The sequence below is a fragment of the Mastomys coucha genome, unplaced genomic scaffold (genome assembly GCF_008632895.1).
Source record: "Mastomys coucha isolate ucsf_1 unplaced genomic scaffold, UCSF_Mcou_1 pScaffold1, whole genome shotgun sequence".
Lineage (NCBI taxonomy): Eukaryota > Metazoa > Chordata > Mammalia > Rodentia > Muridae > Mastomys > Mastomys coucha.
The window spans coordinates 50,351,151-50,369,020 of NW_022196891.1; the positions used below are offsets into that span (position 1 = coordinate 50,351,151).

A 17,870-nucleotide genomic window follows, 5' to 3' on the forward strand; every position below is an offset into this window, starting at 1 on the left:
GGAAACGCACACAGTCTGAGCACTGCAGAGGCTGAGCCAGGAAGATCACAAATTTGAGGTCAGCCTGGGATATACTGTGAGTTTTAGGCCAGCTTGGACTACACGATAAGATAGCTCAGAAGAAAAAAAATACTAATATAGTGACATAATCCAATGACATTTTAAAAAGATTATTCTGGGTCCTGTGTGAAGAACAGATCTCAGGAAAGCAGATGAAGCAGTGAGATCAATGAGAGAGAGGACTTCAGCTGAGAGGCCGAGGAGGCTGGAGACTGGACGGCAGTAGTGACAGAGGAGGGGCTGTTTCTAAGAAATGAAAGAGTCAGACGGTGGTGGCACATGCCTTTAGTCCCAGCACTTGGGAGGCAGAGGCAGGCAGATTCCTGAGTTCGAGGCCAGCCTGGTCTACAGAGTGAGTTCCAGGACAGCCAGGGCTACACAGAGAAACCCTGTCTCAGGGAAAAAAAAAAAAAAGAAATGAAAGAAAGATGAATCAAGGTTGTGATAGTCTATAGACCACTGGGAAGAGAAGATTAGAACTGGAGAAAAAGGGAAGAAGTGAAGAAGAGGTTTATTTAAGTTTGAGATTGTAGCTGTGTGAACCTAGAATGCAGTAAAGTAATTGGCATGGCCTGAGGAGCAGAGACAGGGAGTCAAGGACAAAGGTGGAGACCAGGATGGACTCTGTAACCTGTGCTCTAGGGCCAGCATGGAGGGAGCAGTGACCAGGTCACAGGGTCATAATGGCTGTTTGGGCAAGGTTACCTTCCAGAAGTTTCGAACTCTAACTTGGATCACAAAGCCTGAGGATCCCATCAAAATGGGTCTTGGAATAAATACTCTGTCCTCTTTGATCTCGGGCATATGCTCCTGGCTACCCAACTCTGAAGGAGGCCGGATTTGATGCAGCACACACATTTCATGGGATAGAAAAGGGAGAGCAGATGGGCAGGGTGAACAGAATGCTTCCAGCCACCACGTGGGGAAGGGAAGGGACAAAGGGCTTTACTCAGGAGAGGGTGCCCAGGGCTCTGATCAGACTTTGTCATCTGAGGACATTGGATCATCACATTCATATAAACATCTCCAGCTGAGGTGATCAAGAGGTACCCAGCGGAAAGAGAAGAGAACCAAGGAGAGTGGGAGGTCGGAGCAGGGGCAGTCAGCCACTGTCCAGCATGGCCACGATACTGACCCCTAGACCCGACACGCAAACATACAGGTGAATAAGCTAGGCAGGAAGTCTGTCTGGAGGTGGGGCAGAGGGAAGAGATGAGGATTCAGGGGAGCAGAGGGGAATGGGGGACTCTCCTGGCCCTGCTGTGGGCAGCCACCAGCTCCCACACAGCCATTGCCACAGGGTACAAAGGCGGCATTCCAGCTATGATGTCTCCTCTGATAGCGGAGCTAGTCCACTGCAATCTATACTTCAAAAGCTTGAAACATGTTTTGAATCAGACTGAAATAGAGACACCAGGTAGCATGTGTCAAACTCATTTCAAAATGCAATTAGCTTTCACAGTCCAGAGTCAAGGTTCAAACCACACACCCCTTACACACACTGAACACCACATGTTGTTTAGCCCTGGTTTTGTCTTCCTGCTCTTCATAGTGAAGGCAAAGCAAACCAATGAGGGGTAGTCACTAGTGAATCTGATCCTCCATGGTCGGAGTAGCTATCATCACCTAAAACAAATATAACTTTCTGTTCTTTGGGAAATGAATGGAGCAGCTAGCGTGGGGACAGAGGTCTACCCAAAAATAAACCACATGGTGGCTCACAACCATCTGTAATGGGATCTGATGCCCTCTTCTGGGTGTGTCTGAAGACAGCTACAGTGTATTCATCATATATATTAAATAAATAAATTAATAATTTTAAATAAATAAGTAGGCATGTGTTCCCAATGTAATGTGACCAACTCTGAGATGCTGGAGGGGTGATTCAGAGAAATAATTTTAAAATTGCTATTTCACATGAATAATTCTAGATAAGTCAGCAGCAAAAGCCCAGTTTGGGTTCTCACATTATGAGAGATTACATTATATATGGTGACAGTTCTATTTGGAGTCACAAAGCTGTGTTGCAGCCCCAGCTCACCAGTGCCTTGCCACACAGCCTTGGACACTGCACGCAATTGTTTCTGCACCTCTCTTAGTCATAGCAAAACAACAGCAGCAGTTCCATCTTGAGGTTGTGAGGGCACCTGAGGAAGGCTGAATAAACACTGACAACTGTTCAGAATTCTGAAGGGATGGGGAGCAAGGCAGACTCACCGGCAGTGCCAGCCGGACAGTGTGTGCAAGGGATGGGGAGCAAGGCAGACTCACCAGCAGTGCCAGCCGGACAGTGCCAGCCGGACAGTGTGTGCAAGGGATGGGGAGCAAGGCAGACTCACCGGCAGTGCCAGTCGGACAGTGTGTGCACACCACTTCCTTTGTCTTTGGGACAATGGCACAACTTGAGCCGCCAGGGCAAGGACAAGGCTGGCAGTCAGTGGAGGTGCCCAGGGTTGAGTCTCCATAGTACCCATCACTACATTTCTCACAGTGTGGGCCGGCTGTATTGTCTCTGCAGTCACAGACACCTATTGCGAGAGCAGAGATACACCATCAAGTCAGTAACAAGAAGACAATGGATGCCACTGCTAACAGCAAAAGGACCCACGGGCCCAGCAGTGACCTCGGGCCTTCTTACCTGTCTCAGGGTCACAGGTCTCACTGTGCCCATTACAGGTACAGAGCACACACGGGCTGTAAGGTCCAAGGCTTGGAGTTTCTCTTCTGTAGCCTGAGAGGCACGTCTCACAGAACTGCCCTCCGTACCCCACTGGACAGGTGCAGGACTCCACCCACGTTGCAGGGACTCCAGGCCCAGGGCGAGCACTTTGCAAGGTGACATCATCCAAGTATCCAGCGCCTATTTGTGGTGTAGAAGAGAGCCACTGAAGTGCCTTCCAGCTTCCAGAAGCTCATCAAGATCGAGTAGCTTGTGAGAAACCAGACCCAAGAGTGCAAACAAAACTAACAATCAGCTTAAGTTATTCATTGGGAATGGCAACCAGAGAACAGCATCCAAGACAACCATGTGGTACAGGGTGCTTGTACAGCAGAGGTATGGCAAATTCATAGAAACATCACACACGCACGCACACACACACACACACACACACACACACACACACACACACACGTGCACGCACACGCATGCACGCACATGGAGGACTGTATAGCTCTGACAAGTGTGCAATCCGCCCAAAGCCATTATGCCATGAGTCATGTTCTTGCATTTCCATGAGGAAAAAGAAAACCTTGCTGAGTTAGACTGATGGTCCACCCAATCTAGCAGAACCAGCCACTATGTTCTAAGGCTGTAAAGTGGGCCTTGGAGATACCATCATGGGTAAAGTACATTCTTCCCGAGTTATGAAACATGACTTGTTATTTATACAGTTCAAGTGGAAACTGACCACCTAGGCTGAAGGAAACTTCTATTGCTGGCTTGAACTTAACTTTAATAGGTGTACGGCTTTTTTCCAGTCAGATCATGAGTTATGATGCACTTCTAATCCCTAAACATTCTTCTGTCTCCCTGGCCTAAAAATATTCTCCCTTCAGCCTTGCTCCTACTCCCCAATGATAATTCATCTCTTTCCCTCTCTTTCAAACTTCTTGACGAGAATATTCTTTATTTTACTTTCTCACATTCAAAATCACTGTTTAGAGAGTCCTGGTATCTTGCTCAGTTTCCATACTAAGCCAAAGCTAAGCTCCTCTCCAGCCGCCTCCCCATTCCCATCCCCACTGGTGCCCCTGTCCCAAACCTACAACTATTCTTTCTTCTCCAAATGCTCTGTGGGTCTCAGGGCACAGACTTCAACTCTGTTTCTAGGATCCCATCCCCTTCCTCTGTTTTCTGCCATTTTCCCAAGTTTAAAGGTAAATGACCAAAATGTAGACAACTTCTAATCTGCATTAGTAATCCAAACCTCTTCCAAGGGCCCAGACCCATATTAGTAATTACTTATAAAACATTTCCATCTGGACACTCATGCAGGGATTTCAAAAATAAGCAAACAAACACACCCACACATCCAAGTTACAGCCTCTACCTTACCCGAGGGGGAAAAAGCCCTCATTAGTAAGTTCTTGAAGGCATATTTTTAAACCCTTGTTTACACAAAATTAAAGACAATGTTCATAGGATAATACATAGTTTCTGATAATTTAGCCAATAGTTCAAATCAGTTGATAATTACATGGCAGTAAACAAGAAGAAATGAAGGTTGAAGGTCAAGTGAGGTGAACTAGTAGACCGAGGAAAATCTATATACAATAGCATTTCAACTGGCTTACTAATTATAAAGTAATACTGTCCTCTGAATGTTCTCCAGATCCTTGCAGAGAGTTTCAGAGTACATTTTAATATATAGTTGATAATACTTTGGATCAGTGTGAACACATCAGAACAGGATCTTTTCTTTACCCATGAATCCTTCTACCCAGTCACCTTCTTAATCAACTCCAAAATGACGTTACAACTTACTCCTCTCACTGTATGTACCACGGATCTTGATAGAGGTCAAGTTGTTCAGGAGCTTCTGAAATTCAAATGGGGAGAGAGCAGGCCTCCAAGGGTAATCCGTTGCTTCATGGAGCCTGGAGACAAAGAAAGGGCACAGAACCTCCGTAGGGTAACTTGCAAAGAGGCTATTTGTTGCCACCACGGCAATACTGACCAGCTAACCAGATAAAGAGAGCAGTGCCAACTTCTAGGAACAACTTGAAAAAGGGCTCATCTCGATAATCCATAAGGGTTTTGTTTTGTTTTGTTTTACTGAGAATTTCGACATGTAATCCAGGCTGGTCTTGAGCTCCTGGCAATCCTCCTGCCTCAACCCCCACTGATCTAGGACAATAAGCATGAGCTACCACATCTAGCCCAGAAGTTTCCCTTTAACACACACCTTGAGGCCAGATCAACTCAGACAAAACAACAGAAAACCACTTTCTCTTTCTTAGCTGGTCAGGCCTAAGTTGACAGAGTGAGTTGGCAGAGTCTCACCTGAAGATGTACTTCACAGTGGTCTCGCTAGGGTAGGCGTTGCCCTGAGCAATCAAGGGCACGGATACTCTCAAGCCAGCGCCTTCAAGTACAAGATCCTCTGCAGAGAGGCGAGTGTCCCGCCTGTCCACTCGGAAGGAGAAAGAAAGGTTCTGCCCGTAGCTCAGGACCTGGTTGCCCAGGAACTTCGCTGAAAGGCAGACATGAGGCTGGGTCAGAGTGTGAGGGTGCGATTAAGAGAATCATCCATAAAACTGTGTGGTTTGGCTGCCTCACTTACCTGGGGCGATGAAGTATCTAGGAAAGTAACTGTCTGATATCACAGCAATATCCTGCCTATCTGAGGACCACTCGAGGGATGCCTCCGAGCCATCTCTCTGTTCCACACGCCACCCATCCTCATCTGCAGGTAGGGATGAAGACCCAAGCACATTCAGATGACAAACATCCTATATCCAGACCCCACAAAATGTATGAAACTGCACCCTCTATAGAGAGAATCACCAACAAAAAAAATTGACCCTACAACAGAACATCGTCCCCTGAAAGACACCTTCCGCTGTATTTTTATAAAACATTTACAGTCACTGCTTACTACAGTACACTCTCTAAAACCATATGTATCTTCTCACTAAAACGCCACACGAGAAAAACCATGCATATTAGTAATATCAAATGTTCCTAGTATCAAAAACCCTCCCAAGTTACTGATTCAAAAAAATACTCATATAAAAATGGTCTCAAGAGTTCTAGAGGCCTGTAATGTGGTGAATAAGGGTTAAATTACCAATCTGAAAGGTTGAGGAGATGTCATAAACACTGTAGCCAACAGCATTTGTGCACACAGAAGAATGCCCAAAGCAGAAGCAGGGTGTGCAACCCTTAGGATTAGATGACTCCAGATTAAAAAATCCAGGTTTGCATCTGAAAGAGATTAAGGCACAATCAGCTACTGCTTTCTTGGGAAATCTGATACCAAGGATGACACAGAACTACTGGAGAAAGCTGGAGCTACCTCTCACAGCTGAAGCCTTCAACGTTGTCTTTGCAAACGCATCTTCCTGTTTCAACATTACATTCGTCTGTGCTGCCCGAAGGATCGCAGGAGCATGGCCTGATTGAGGGGAATGGAATGAAATAAAAAGGGCAGGAAAGAAGCTCTACTCTTAAAGTTGGCCTGTTTTACACAATAGCAGATCCTACACACGAGCATCTCTAAAGAACGGAGTGAACTCGTTATTTTTATATTTGGATTTGGTTTCAGTCAAGAATACTCATCATCCGTGAAGAGACCTAATACTGTGCTCACTAACTTAAAACTAGTAAAAACCACTTTCTGTACTCTCTAAAACCCCAGGGGCATCACCACGTCTAGTCTGGAAGCTTGATGGCCATTACTGCTGGGAAAGTGTTCCCACTATAGTTATTGCTTCCCTGTGTAGATTCAGGACTAGTCTCTGGTTCTGAAAACATTTACCTGCATCCTGCCTCCGTGAGGGAATGGAACCCAGGCTGGCAACGGTCACACTTGTCACCCATCACTCCGGGCTTACAGCTGCACCTGCCGTAACTGTCACACTGTGTGCTGAGAGAACCTAAAATGTAATGAGTTCATGTTCAACCCCAAGCCTGGTCAGATGGGTAAGTAAAACCAACATCAAAGTCAACACATGCAGGAGCCAAAAGCAACGCCTGATGACCAGTATGTCATCTCTAGATAACAGAGACAATAAGGACCGAACTCCAGACGACAACTCTGTAAATCACAGCTTTATAAGCCCTAACAGTTTAGTGTCCCAGGCACACCCTGAAGTAAATCTACCCACCACTCTTGAACAAAACTGTGCCCAGTGATACAGTATACATAGACCAGTCTGGCACAGACTTCTCTGGCAATCAAACATTCCTTAAGGCTCCTGCCTAGAATTTTAGTATACAAAGGCACAAACAACAATATTAGCCTAATTCTCAAAAAAGAAAAAAAAAGATTTCAAGAGACTAAATGCTACGCATCTCTAGACACACACTAACATGCTATACACAGTTCAGCTCTCTACGGACATCAGACTAAACAAAATCATTAACAAGGAAAAGCCTTTCATAGTCAAAGTTCAAATGGTCTAGGACCCAGCTGCCAATTATTTACAGAACCACTACTTCTTCTATACACACTAGAAAGTTATCTGAAAGTTCAACTTGCTTGCATGAAGGAGGCAGGATGAGACGTCTATAAGCTAGAACAACACACACACATTGCCACACTTAACTGCACATTCTCAGAAAGCAAAGCTTTCTCTCCTAGGGGCTCAGGAGACTACCTGGTTCATCTTACTCCACCCAGTGGGATGGATGACACTCACCAACGGGGCTGCAGTGGCATGGAGAGCAGGGTTCAGTGTTCCCCAGGCGGAAGAAGTTCTCCCGGCACCTCTCACACTTGGCACCATCTGTGTTATCCCGGCAATTGGTACAGTGGCCACCATGTCCAGTAGAACGGTATAGTTCAGGGTCAAAGTAGCATTCTTGGGATCGGCCATTGCAGTCACAAGCTAGACATAGAAGTTGTGCCAGATAAGTATACTTTAGAAAGACAATGTATGTGTGTATCTGTGCAAGTGAATGCCATGTTGGGGGGAGGGGTTGGGGAGGGGTTAGGATGCCTGCAGAGGGTGTCAGATCCCCTGGAGCTGGAGTTAGGGGGCAATGGTGAGCCACCCAACATGGTTGCTTTATTGGGAGATAAATTCTGGAAGTAAGTGTTCTTAACCTCTGAGTCATCACTGTAGCCTCCAAGACCCATATACCTTTAAGAAAGCATTTTAAAAGACTCCCAAGAAAACCAAACCACAATTTCCTACATCTCTATGACAGATAGTATAGAATAAAAATGACTACTAGGTACACTGTCTATTAAAAAACCCAATATGTCAACAAATTTAGAAAGCCTGATCATCTATTACTAAGAAATATCAATCCTTATAGAAAAAGGCTACATAAGAACTCCTCTACTCAGAAAAGAATCTGTCTCCCAGTGGCTGTTCATATGTAAGAGCCAAGTCATATGATCGTTGTTCTAACTGTGTTTTGAGACAGGATTTCACTATGCAGTATTGGCTGGTCTGGAACTCACTCTGTAGACCTGGCCTGGAATCATACATCTGCCTGCCTCTGCCTCCCAGTGCACCTCAGGGCTAACAGCATGCATCACCATACTCATTTTCCTAACTCTTTACCCTCTGCTTCTAGCACTAACAGCCAAAAACGAGGTACTAATTTATGATATATCTTTTCCTTGAACATTTTGCCTCAACAATTCAAACACATTAAGACAGCAGCTTCCAGAGGGGCCAGATTGCTCTCTCCAGACCAAGGAACATGAGACCGGTAGGCTTTAAATTAGCATGTCTGATGACACAAGCAGAATCACAGGGAAATCTAGACACTTCACATCCATCTACAGTTCTAGTAGGTCATCTGTTAAACACAACTGTACTTTAAAACTAAGGAACTGGCCGGCCTTGGCAGTGTGCACTCAGGAGGCAATTTTCTATGCGTCTGAGGCTAGACCGGTCTCCACAGTGAGTTCCAGACCAGGGCTACATACTGAGATCTTCATAATAAAGAAATAAATAAATATTTGAGTCCTTAGTGCTGCTTTTAGTGAGATGATTCTCCCAGACTTAATCTGTCCAAAGCACATATAAGCTCTTGGCCATCACATTAAAAACAAAAGTTTTACTTGATTTATGGCAAATCCGTTTCAAACTATTTTAAAAGATATTTGAATATATATTTTCTTTACAATATATTCGATTATAGAATTGCAACTGAAAACATTTTTAGAAACTTGAGTTGCTGGCAACAATTTTCTTAAGCTGGTGCCCACTCCTTTTCAGTAGCTCTTGTACAATGCCTTCCCCCTTTCATTTGCTATTTCTCTTACCCTGCAGTCAATCCAGCCTTCTGGAATAGTGGTCCAGTGCTAGGATCATGAGGCAGAACAGTTCTCATGTCTGCTCTGTTCCACCCCAAAGCTACAGCCAGTGCTGTGCCTCTCATTAACGGCTAGGGGGCTAGGATGAGAGAAAACAGCTGTGTTCTTCTCTTGTCTAGCCCCAGTATCCTGATTGTCCTGTTATAGTCATGTCATCCAGAAACTTTACTCTGAAGGGTGGTCCTGGAGAGACTATGGAGGTAGGCAAACCCAGTGAGCTCCTTATCAAGGCCCGGTAGCAGCGAGCTAACAGTATTTTGTTTGTTCTTATTTCCTAGATAAACTAGAAACACAGCATCCATACGCACAGTACTTTTCAAATGCACGTGTGTTTAGATGCCATGTCTTAGGGGTGCTTCATGCTCTCGTTCACCAGTCCTCACCTTACAACATCCAGTTATATTAGTGTGGTAATGGGGTTAAAGTTGCTCCCTGGAATGCTTAGAAGCACTAGAGGAGGCTAGAAAGTCTATCAGCAACTCTGGGCTTTGCTGAGATAAATTAAAGATAAATCATACAATCTGCTCAAGACAGCTCAATGAGAACAGTCAGAAGTCAGGAGGTAGTTCCTTCTCAAGGTGCTGTGGTAATTGCTCTAAGTTCCAAGTGTCCTTTTTTCTCAGTCTTTTTATTTCCCACACTGACGAAGGACTCAAGAACATTGTGGTGGCTTTAAAGTTTGTTCCTATTAAGCCTTTCACAAATCATGACTCTCTGTTTCCACTCTGGAGTTCCCCTCTCAGGCTGTGCAGAATAATCCAAGACATTATGAAGGATAAACGTGTTAACTTCTTCAATTTGACCTTTTACTAGGGCACAGAACCTACCCCTTCTCCCAAAGCCAACCAGATTTGCAGGGCAGTGGCTGGGCAAGCTCTCCCCACTATTCTCATTGGTCAGAAAAAGGAAAGATGAATGGAGTCAGTGTACTGACACATGCTGACCAAGCTGGCTGCTTGAGTGAAGGATTCTGAACAAGTGTACTTAGGGCGATGCACACACAAAGATCCCATCAACGATCAAGAGAATATATAGGGGAAATAATGGCTGTACTTATGTCTGTACATATGTGCAGACTTTTCTCTATCGTCCTTATTCCCCAAATAATGTGGAACAAACAACTATTTACATGGCTTCTGCACTGTAACCAACAGACAACAAGTGTGGAAGAGAATGCACGGTCACATGCCAATACCATACCACTTACATAGAGAGCTTGAACATGCATGGACTTTGGTATGTGAGGAAGGTTCTGGAATCCATCTCAAACAGATACTGAGGAATGGTTGATTTTAAAGGGCCACAGTGACTTCAGAGGTCACATTTAAGAGGTGCTACTTGGCCCAGTATTTGAGTCTAATCAAACTCCTGAACCTTGGAGATTCAGCTTCCAAGCTGATTTTTATGAAGGAAACAAAACCAGCGGGGCATAACCAACTTCCTTATCTATCATTTTCATCTGGTGTGCATGTGGCTCAGTACTCTATAGGAGCAGTGCCTTTCACAGTTTTCCCATCGACCAGAAAGTCACATCTCCCTCCCTCCTGCTAAAGTCCTTAAGACAAATGGGCAGACTACACCGGAGGCACTCACGTAGGCACTCGCTGGCACTCTCTGCAGTTGCCCTCCTCCATGGCCGGTCATTGAAGAAAGGCAGGCACTTTTCACAGTCAACTCCATATGTGTTATGTTTACAACTGCACACGAGTTTATCAAACTCGTTCTTTACACACTCACTGGCATGTCCGTTACATTTACACCTAGAGAAAAGAAAGCAGGGATAGCTAAGAATGGAATCGCAGTGAGGTCCTAGAAATGATGCAGAAAAAATGTGTATAGAGAAAACCAAAAGCAACCTAAGAATTCTTTGAATTTTACCATTTAAAAGTATAAATTCAGGAACTTGGCAAGGATAAGCTGAAACACACACACACACACACACCCAAAATCCCAAGATGGGACATCAACTAGACAGTAGAAAGTCCCTAACAGTTTCTAAGGCACCAGCAGGATGTTTCCTGAAGTCAAGAGTGACAGAAGCAGCAGAAGACAATGACTAAGAAAGGCATGAAGTCTGATATCAGGCTACCTGGTTTCCCTGTCACTTACAGTGTGCCTGAACCCCAATTGTAAAACAGAGACAACGACAAAGCTCCTCTCAGAGTCACTGGGAACTGCTCTATTTCTGCACACAGGACTGCAGAGAATGCAAGTTAATACACATATCAATAATTCACCCTAATGAGTGAAGGAGGAGGGCCACTGACTTTGATGCCTCATTCCCCACAGATGCCTAGTAGTTAGATGGTCCCCTCGGGCTCTCTGTGGACAGGGATCACTGAAGGACCCCTAGATGCAAGTACAGCAATGAACTAAGGGCCGGAGGGAACTTGGAGACGTGAATGTGGCTGGAACAGACATTTCTCTTACTTGCTTCTTTAAAGACAGCAGTTCTACTGCTTCACCTACACCTAAAAATGTCTGTGCACACTGGAATCATCTTCACTGTGCAGAGATGAATCCTGCCTTGATAATTCTATTCCCGTCCTTCTCTAAGGTTCCTGTCCTTGGTGATTACACAAACTTAATGTCTCCTAGGACCTAAAACTGTCCAAGTCTATGAATAAATGCATCATCGCCTCTAAGTTAGCCCATTTTCTTAATTTACTGGTGGTAACATTGTTCTCTTGATCATTAGACCTTAAGATCATCTTGGACTTGATAGTTTTCCTTCCATAGTAAAATGCATCTGTATGTGCCTTTCGATCTGCACAGTATCAGGTATTTGCTCCTTCATATCCAGATCAAATCAGATCAGCATCAAAAAGAAAAAGAAATTTCCTTTATCTGTACCTTTACCCTGTTTCCAGGCTCACCTGAGACATTGCTTTTGAACTGGTTCTGCAGGCTGGGATAGAAAGTAATGGGCTTCTCGGCATCCACCGAGCTATCGGCACACCACTATCCTCTGCCCTCAACGAGCACTCATCCCCCAGCCCAGTTTTCATACTACAGCCTTACTCCAAACACTGTCCCATTTCTCAGTGGTTACATTTCAAATCAACCTCACTGAGCATGCCAGGAAAACCATATACGAAGATAATTTTTCTGCTCTTGAGACCTCACGGGCTATGATTCTCAGCCGGTCGTCTCTGGCCACAAAACAATCGTTCTGGTTTATAGCTGTGCAAAGACGTCATCTTCCCACCGAGCAGAATTACACTCTGAGTGTCTGCTAAGACAACGTCATCCTCCTGCCCTCAATCTAGGCATCTTCCACCCAAATCCCGCCTGTCCTTTAAGATCCATCCAAACAGACCCCACCTGCTCCTCTAGCCTTGCAGTTCTGTATCTTGATTCATGCCATTTTTTGTTTTGAATATACATGGGTACTTTAGCACAAGCTGCGTGCCAAACACCCTCCCCAAGTGCTTGAGAATGGAAGTTTCTGGATTCTTGAACTCTTTCAAAACCAGACTGCTGTATCTTGGGAGTGGACCAAGTCACAGCATGAATTTCATGGCCTGAAGGTGATTTTACACAACACTCAGGGACCAGCATTTTGACTGTCCACTTGTAGACATTACATGAACACCAGAAAATACTTTATTTTGCAACATTTCAAGTATTGTGTGCTGGTTAGTTTTTCTGTCAACTTGGCATAAATGTGGGGAATCTGGGAGGACCCTCAACTGATAGCGATGTTTCTATCAGACTGACCTATGGGGAAGTCTGTGGGCATTTTCTTGATGAATGATTGATGTGGGAAGGGCCAGCTACTGTAGGCAGTGCTATGCCTAGGCAATGGTCCTGGATTATGTAAGAAAACAGGCTGAGTGAGCCATGGAGAACTAGCCAGTAAACAGCACTCCTCCATGGGCTATGGCTCACTTCCTGCCTCCATGCTCCTGCCCTGACTTCCCTCAGTAATGGACTATGATCTGGGAGTTTTAAGATGAATAAACCTTTTCCTTCCCTAACCTGCTTTGGGTCAGGGTGTTTATCACAACAACAGAAAGCAAGCTAGAACACCTCGAGATAGTGAATTAGGGATACTCAACCTATATTTCAATTTTTACTTATTTAAGAATTATCCTTAACTCCCTCCTAAGATCCTAGAAGGTGAAGGCTTCTCTCTTAGGCAACAGCTCTGCAGAACCTATTACTGGATTCTGCACTTAAATGGTCAATAAATGTGGATTTAATAAGGTTTTAGAAAACCCAGTTGCTTAGCTTCCAGAATGAGAAGGTCTGATAAGAAAAGTCTTCTAGGTTATGGCTTGTCTTTCCAGATTCACATGGTTCCTCCCTGAATTTTAATAAAGTCAAAACCAAGTTCTACATCAAAGTTCCACCACCATCAGGCAGATTTAACAGTCCACTCACCTGCCGCCAACAGCGAAGTCTGAGATAGCATAATAATAAGACTTGAGGACTTTGGGGTCATTAAACACTTCATCTCCAAAGGTGTTCAGGCGATTGAGCGTCACTCTGATGTCAGTGGCAGTTACCCATTCCTGACAGGAAGCAAAAATAAGGCAAGCAGACACATGAAGAGCAGAGGCGCTGAAGATGAGAAACACAGTTGACATCTCTTCTCAACAGTTCCTATGCTAATCAAGATGGTCTTCTGCTAGATCAGTGAACTACTCAACTACTATCTTTAATTCCCTGGTATTTTCCTCTTTGACTTCCCCTCTGCAGTTAACACCATCACTTCACAACTTGTGAGTTTCCAAAGGTGGAGGACACTGCTGTTTCTTCCTGAGGTAACTGAAAGTGCTGAGCAAGGCACACTGGGGCAGACAGATACGTGAGCATAAGGTAATGTGTGAACATACTGACCCAAGCCTACTGCCAACTGAGTGCAGTCTGTGTTTGTTGTGATCGTTTGCACAATGTCACCTCTGTTAGGTCTTCCGTGGCCATTCTACCTTAAAATTATGATCACTTCATTGCGTCACTGATGTCACTCATTTCTATATTGCCTATACCACCCGATCAAATATATCAGAGGGTAGGAATCTGTGTCCATTTTGTTCACTGCAGGATCCCTCATGCTTGGCACAAAGTCAACGAATCTAAGTCTGATCAAGTTGGAAGGTGTACAGTAACAACAGTAGACAAGAATAAAAGCTGTGTTATTACCCTGGTTTTTATGATATCTAAGCCCTTATAATAACTGTGTTTTCATTGAGCTAACTTTATCAGATGCTCACATGAGTGGCACACTGCTATAAGAATGATCTCAATGACTCAGTCTGTCAGGGCCACACCCTGGGCAGTCCCCTTCCATGCTGACTCTGAGCTTGGACGTACAGATGGTTTTGGCAGAGGGGACATTAGTCAATATGACACAAGCAGAGGCTCAATAGGGACTATTCGTCATGCTAAAGAACTTGTCCTCACTGTGGAAAAGCCTGCTCTGGTCTCCTGAACATGGAAGACCACAGGGGAAGAGAAAGACTTAGCCCTCAGTTGACCCAGCTGGTGCATGAGCCCAGACCCAAAGATGGCACTTCAACTCAAGTCCAGGAGACTATTGGGCACTGTGTGTCAGACTCAGCCTCACAGATGTACAAGCAGGGGTACTGACGCAGGCATCTATGCTTCTAGAGGGCTCTATAGACCAGCGAGTGCACTCCTGATAAAGAACCACTGCCTGAGGCTATGCCAAACACCTGGCAATAAAGAGAGCTCATAAAAAGTAATCTTCGGGAAGCTTTGAGTATAATTAGAATGGAGAAGATGATTTCACTGTATCCAATCTTGGAACTCAGTAACAACTCCCACTCGGGGCCATAATGGCAGGAATCTGTTAGTTGTCCATAACGTAAATAGCTAAACACACCTCTGCTTAATGCTAATGATCCCTTCCGGGGCTTCAAAGGAGAAGCAGGAAAGCTCACAGGGTGCCACTGACTCAGCTGCCTCCAATATGAATACCGTAAGAACAGAGAATCTGGGGCTCGACTGAACAGAGTCCCAGTGTCAGCTCTGCCACTTAAAACTGAAAACTGGGGCAATTTATATCCTTCCTGAGCTCTGATTCCTCGTCTGTAAAAAATGAAGATAATAAAAAAAGTATCCAACTTACAAACTTACAAGGGTTAGGACTTAATATATCGAGACATCAGAACGCTGCTCAGGCATCTATGGCTGAGAGCGCAATATACTACAGAACTGCTAAGTGCTAACACACAAATGCTATAACAGAGGCTAAGAACCACAAAGCAATAGACACTGATACTCAGCCAGTGGGACCAGAGACCTTCTCCTTCATCTCCTTGGTCTCCTCCATCGGAGAGAAGGCAGCTTACTCTGATCAACAAGATGTCAAATCTGCTCACCCGATTTGGCCCCAGGCTATGAGAGCCAGTGCTCTTCTATCTACACACACATAATTAAAGCTACCATAAAATGAAACAAACACTCAAAGCACTCTTAACACATAGCCTAGTTTCTTCACTAGTCTTCACTAGTTTCTAGGGCGTGAAGAGCAGCAAACTGTAGAATCCCTACAGGGGAACTTCTCTGAACAGGCTGGTGGGCATGCAGGCAGCAAAGGAGCCAGAAAACCAGTTACAACCTCAAACACCTTTCTTTCCAGGTCCCTTTGCAGATTCCACAGGTCAGGAAACACAATTAGCCAAACAAAGAAACATCTGCTATATCGCCCCTTAAGGCTTTCTTTCTGTCTGCAGTTATTCCATCTATTTAAATCAGCAGTTCTCTCTGCATCACAAGAACCCTTCTCTGAAAGGCATTGGCTAATGGATTTACTTCCATATTCACCCCTAAAAGAGTACAATGGGTGGGGAACTGGACACACAGAAAAATATATTCTCGTCTTTTGGCTCTACCTACAACTATACAACCAAATCAGAAGGTGTCCTTGAATGTAATAACAAATTACAGGGCTGGTGAGATGTCTCAGTGGGTAATGTCTGTGGCCAAGGTTGATCACCTGAGTTCAATCCCCAGGACCAACATGGTAGAAGGTCGTGCATGTTGTCCTCTGACCTCCACGTGGGTGGTACAGTGTACACCTATGCTCTCATATACACATACAAAATAAATAAATGTAAGATAAGAGTAATTATAAACTCCAGAGACAGAGACTGAGAATCCAGAAGAACTCCTTTTCATGAACTGGGAGTAGCATTTGCAAAGTCACAGCTAGTCCTTCCTTCTCTCCTCAGTCAGCGAATATAGATTGCCCCCATTTAGATACAAATGTCACCGCGCAAAAAGATGTGACATCACTGTCTGTATCAACATACTAAGAAGGATACAGGATCCTTGCTCTTCCATGAGCACATAGCTAGGACATGTGAGAAGTTTAAAGAAATCTGAACAATACACAGAGAGTCTATATGAGGGTGTACAGGGATGCGCACACAGAACAGATGAAAGGAATCCTTGATTTGTTCTACCATTAGTTGGAGAAAAGGTTTTTAGCTTATGTGTAAGCACAATGCCAAGGCACCCTAACTGTTATCCTATCTCTAGAACTCAACTTCTCCTTTTATTTAAGTCAAGGAACAGTTAAAAAAGGATGCAAGAAAAATGGGAGCTTATTTCAAATACCTCATTTTATTTACTTGGGGAGTGAGCAGACAGTGAGAAGGTGCAGCAGGCAGAGGCACCTTCCGTCAAGTCCAATGACCTCAGATCACTCTCTGAGGTTATTTGACTTCAAGGTAAGAGAGAGCCAACTCCCCCGAATTGTCCTCCTGACCTACACACACATGCCATTGTGCTTACACACACATAGACCCAAAATAAATTTTAAAATGTAAAAGAATTAGAATCTTCTTGAGACAGGATCTCATGTATTTCAGGTTGGCCTTGAACCAGCTACCTAGAGGCACTAATGACTGAGCAGACTACCAACTGGCTATACTCCCCAGTCGACACCAAATATCTTCTTGAAAAAATCAGAAGCTAAATGCCCCCCCCCCCCAGAACACAGACTAAAGTTAGAACTGTTCAGCTTGAATAAGATTTGCAAGAATGTGGTGGTGTACACCCATAATCTCAACACTGGGAAGATGGAAGATAGAGGGTCAGGAGTTCAAGGTCGTCCTCAACTACATACATTGGCTTCTTCAGACTTTGTCTCAAAAAACCTCCTTAAACCAACATGTGTTTTATAAAGGTTAGACCCTGGGATATATTTTTAAGAGGAAAAGAACATAAGAACACTTGTTCCCCAGGCAGTGGGAAGAAAATGCCTTTTTTTTTTTCACTTATAGATAACACACAGAAGAACAACATAAAAATCTAGCTGCCCACGTGACCACTCACTTGGGTAATTTTCAGACAATTATGGTGAAGGTAGAAGAGCTGGCTCCCACACCACGCTGTGAGTACCTACCTGTAGCACAGGGCTGTTGTCAAAGTTGTAGGCACTCGGCCTTCCTTCCAGAGTCGAAAAGGCCACATTGCCGCCGGTGAGGGGGGAAATGTCACTGAATTCATCAGTACACAAGGCCTGCTGCTCATCCCCTCCTGTCCTGATGAAGCCACGGTTAGCCTTTGAGTACGTGTTCTCACAGGACCCACTGTAGTACTGGTAAGGAATCCAGGGCCCGTCTTCCCGGGTGCGCTTATAAATGGCGAAACTCTCTGGGCGGCTGGTGTGAAACTTGAGGCGCACGTAAGTGATGTCAAAAGCCTTTCCTACAGAACAAACACACCAAAGTTCTTAAGTCGAGTGGATGAAGATAAGAAAGGCCCCCATTCCTAACTAGGTTTGAGGCTTGATGAATAGGAGCTCAACATTAGACCAGGAAAACCTCAGGACAA

At 44.6% G+C, this 17,870-nt stretch overlaps 1 protein-coding gene across 1 annotated transcript in view; it reads right to left on the reverse strand.

Annotated features, from left to right (window-relative positions):
• Lamc1 (laminin subunit gamma 1) overlaps window positions 1-17,870 on the reverse strand; it is a 119,491-nt gene that overhangs the window by 24,793 nt on the left and 76,828 nt on the right. The window contains exons 2-13 of the mRNA XM_031384876.1: window positions 17,440-17,744; window positions 13,446-13,576; window positions 10,653-10,819; window positions 7,426-7,614; window positions 6,543-6,660; window positions 6,081-6,179; window positions 5,853-5,989; window positions 5,346-5,468; window positions 5,066-5,255; window positions 4,547-4,659; window positions 2,699-2,920; window positions 2,400-2,588 (exon numbers count right to left, since the gene is read on the reverse strand). Coding sequence (XP_031240736.1) covers window positions 2,400-2,588; window positions 2,699-2,920; window positions 4,547-4,659; window positions 5,066-5,255; window positions 5,346-5,468; window positions 5,853-5,989; window positions 6,081-6,179; window positions 6,543-6,660; window positions 7,426-7,614; window positions 10,653-10,819; window positions 13,446-13,576; window positions 17,440-17,744 — 1,983 coding nt within the window. The remainder of the gene's footprint in view (window positions 1-2,399; window positions 2,589-2,698; window positions 2,921-4,546; window positions 4,660-5,065; window positions 5,256-5,345; window positions 5,469-5,852; window positions 5,990-6,080; window positions 6,180-6,542; window positions 6,661-7,425; window positions 7,615-10,652; window positions 10,820-13,445; window positions 13,577-17,439; window positions 17,745-17,870) is intronic.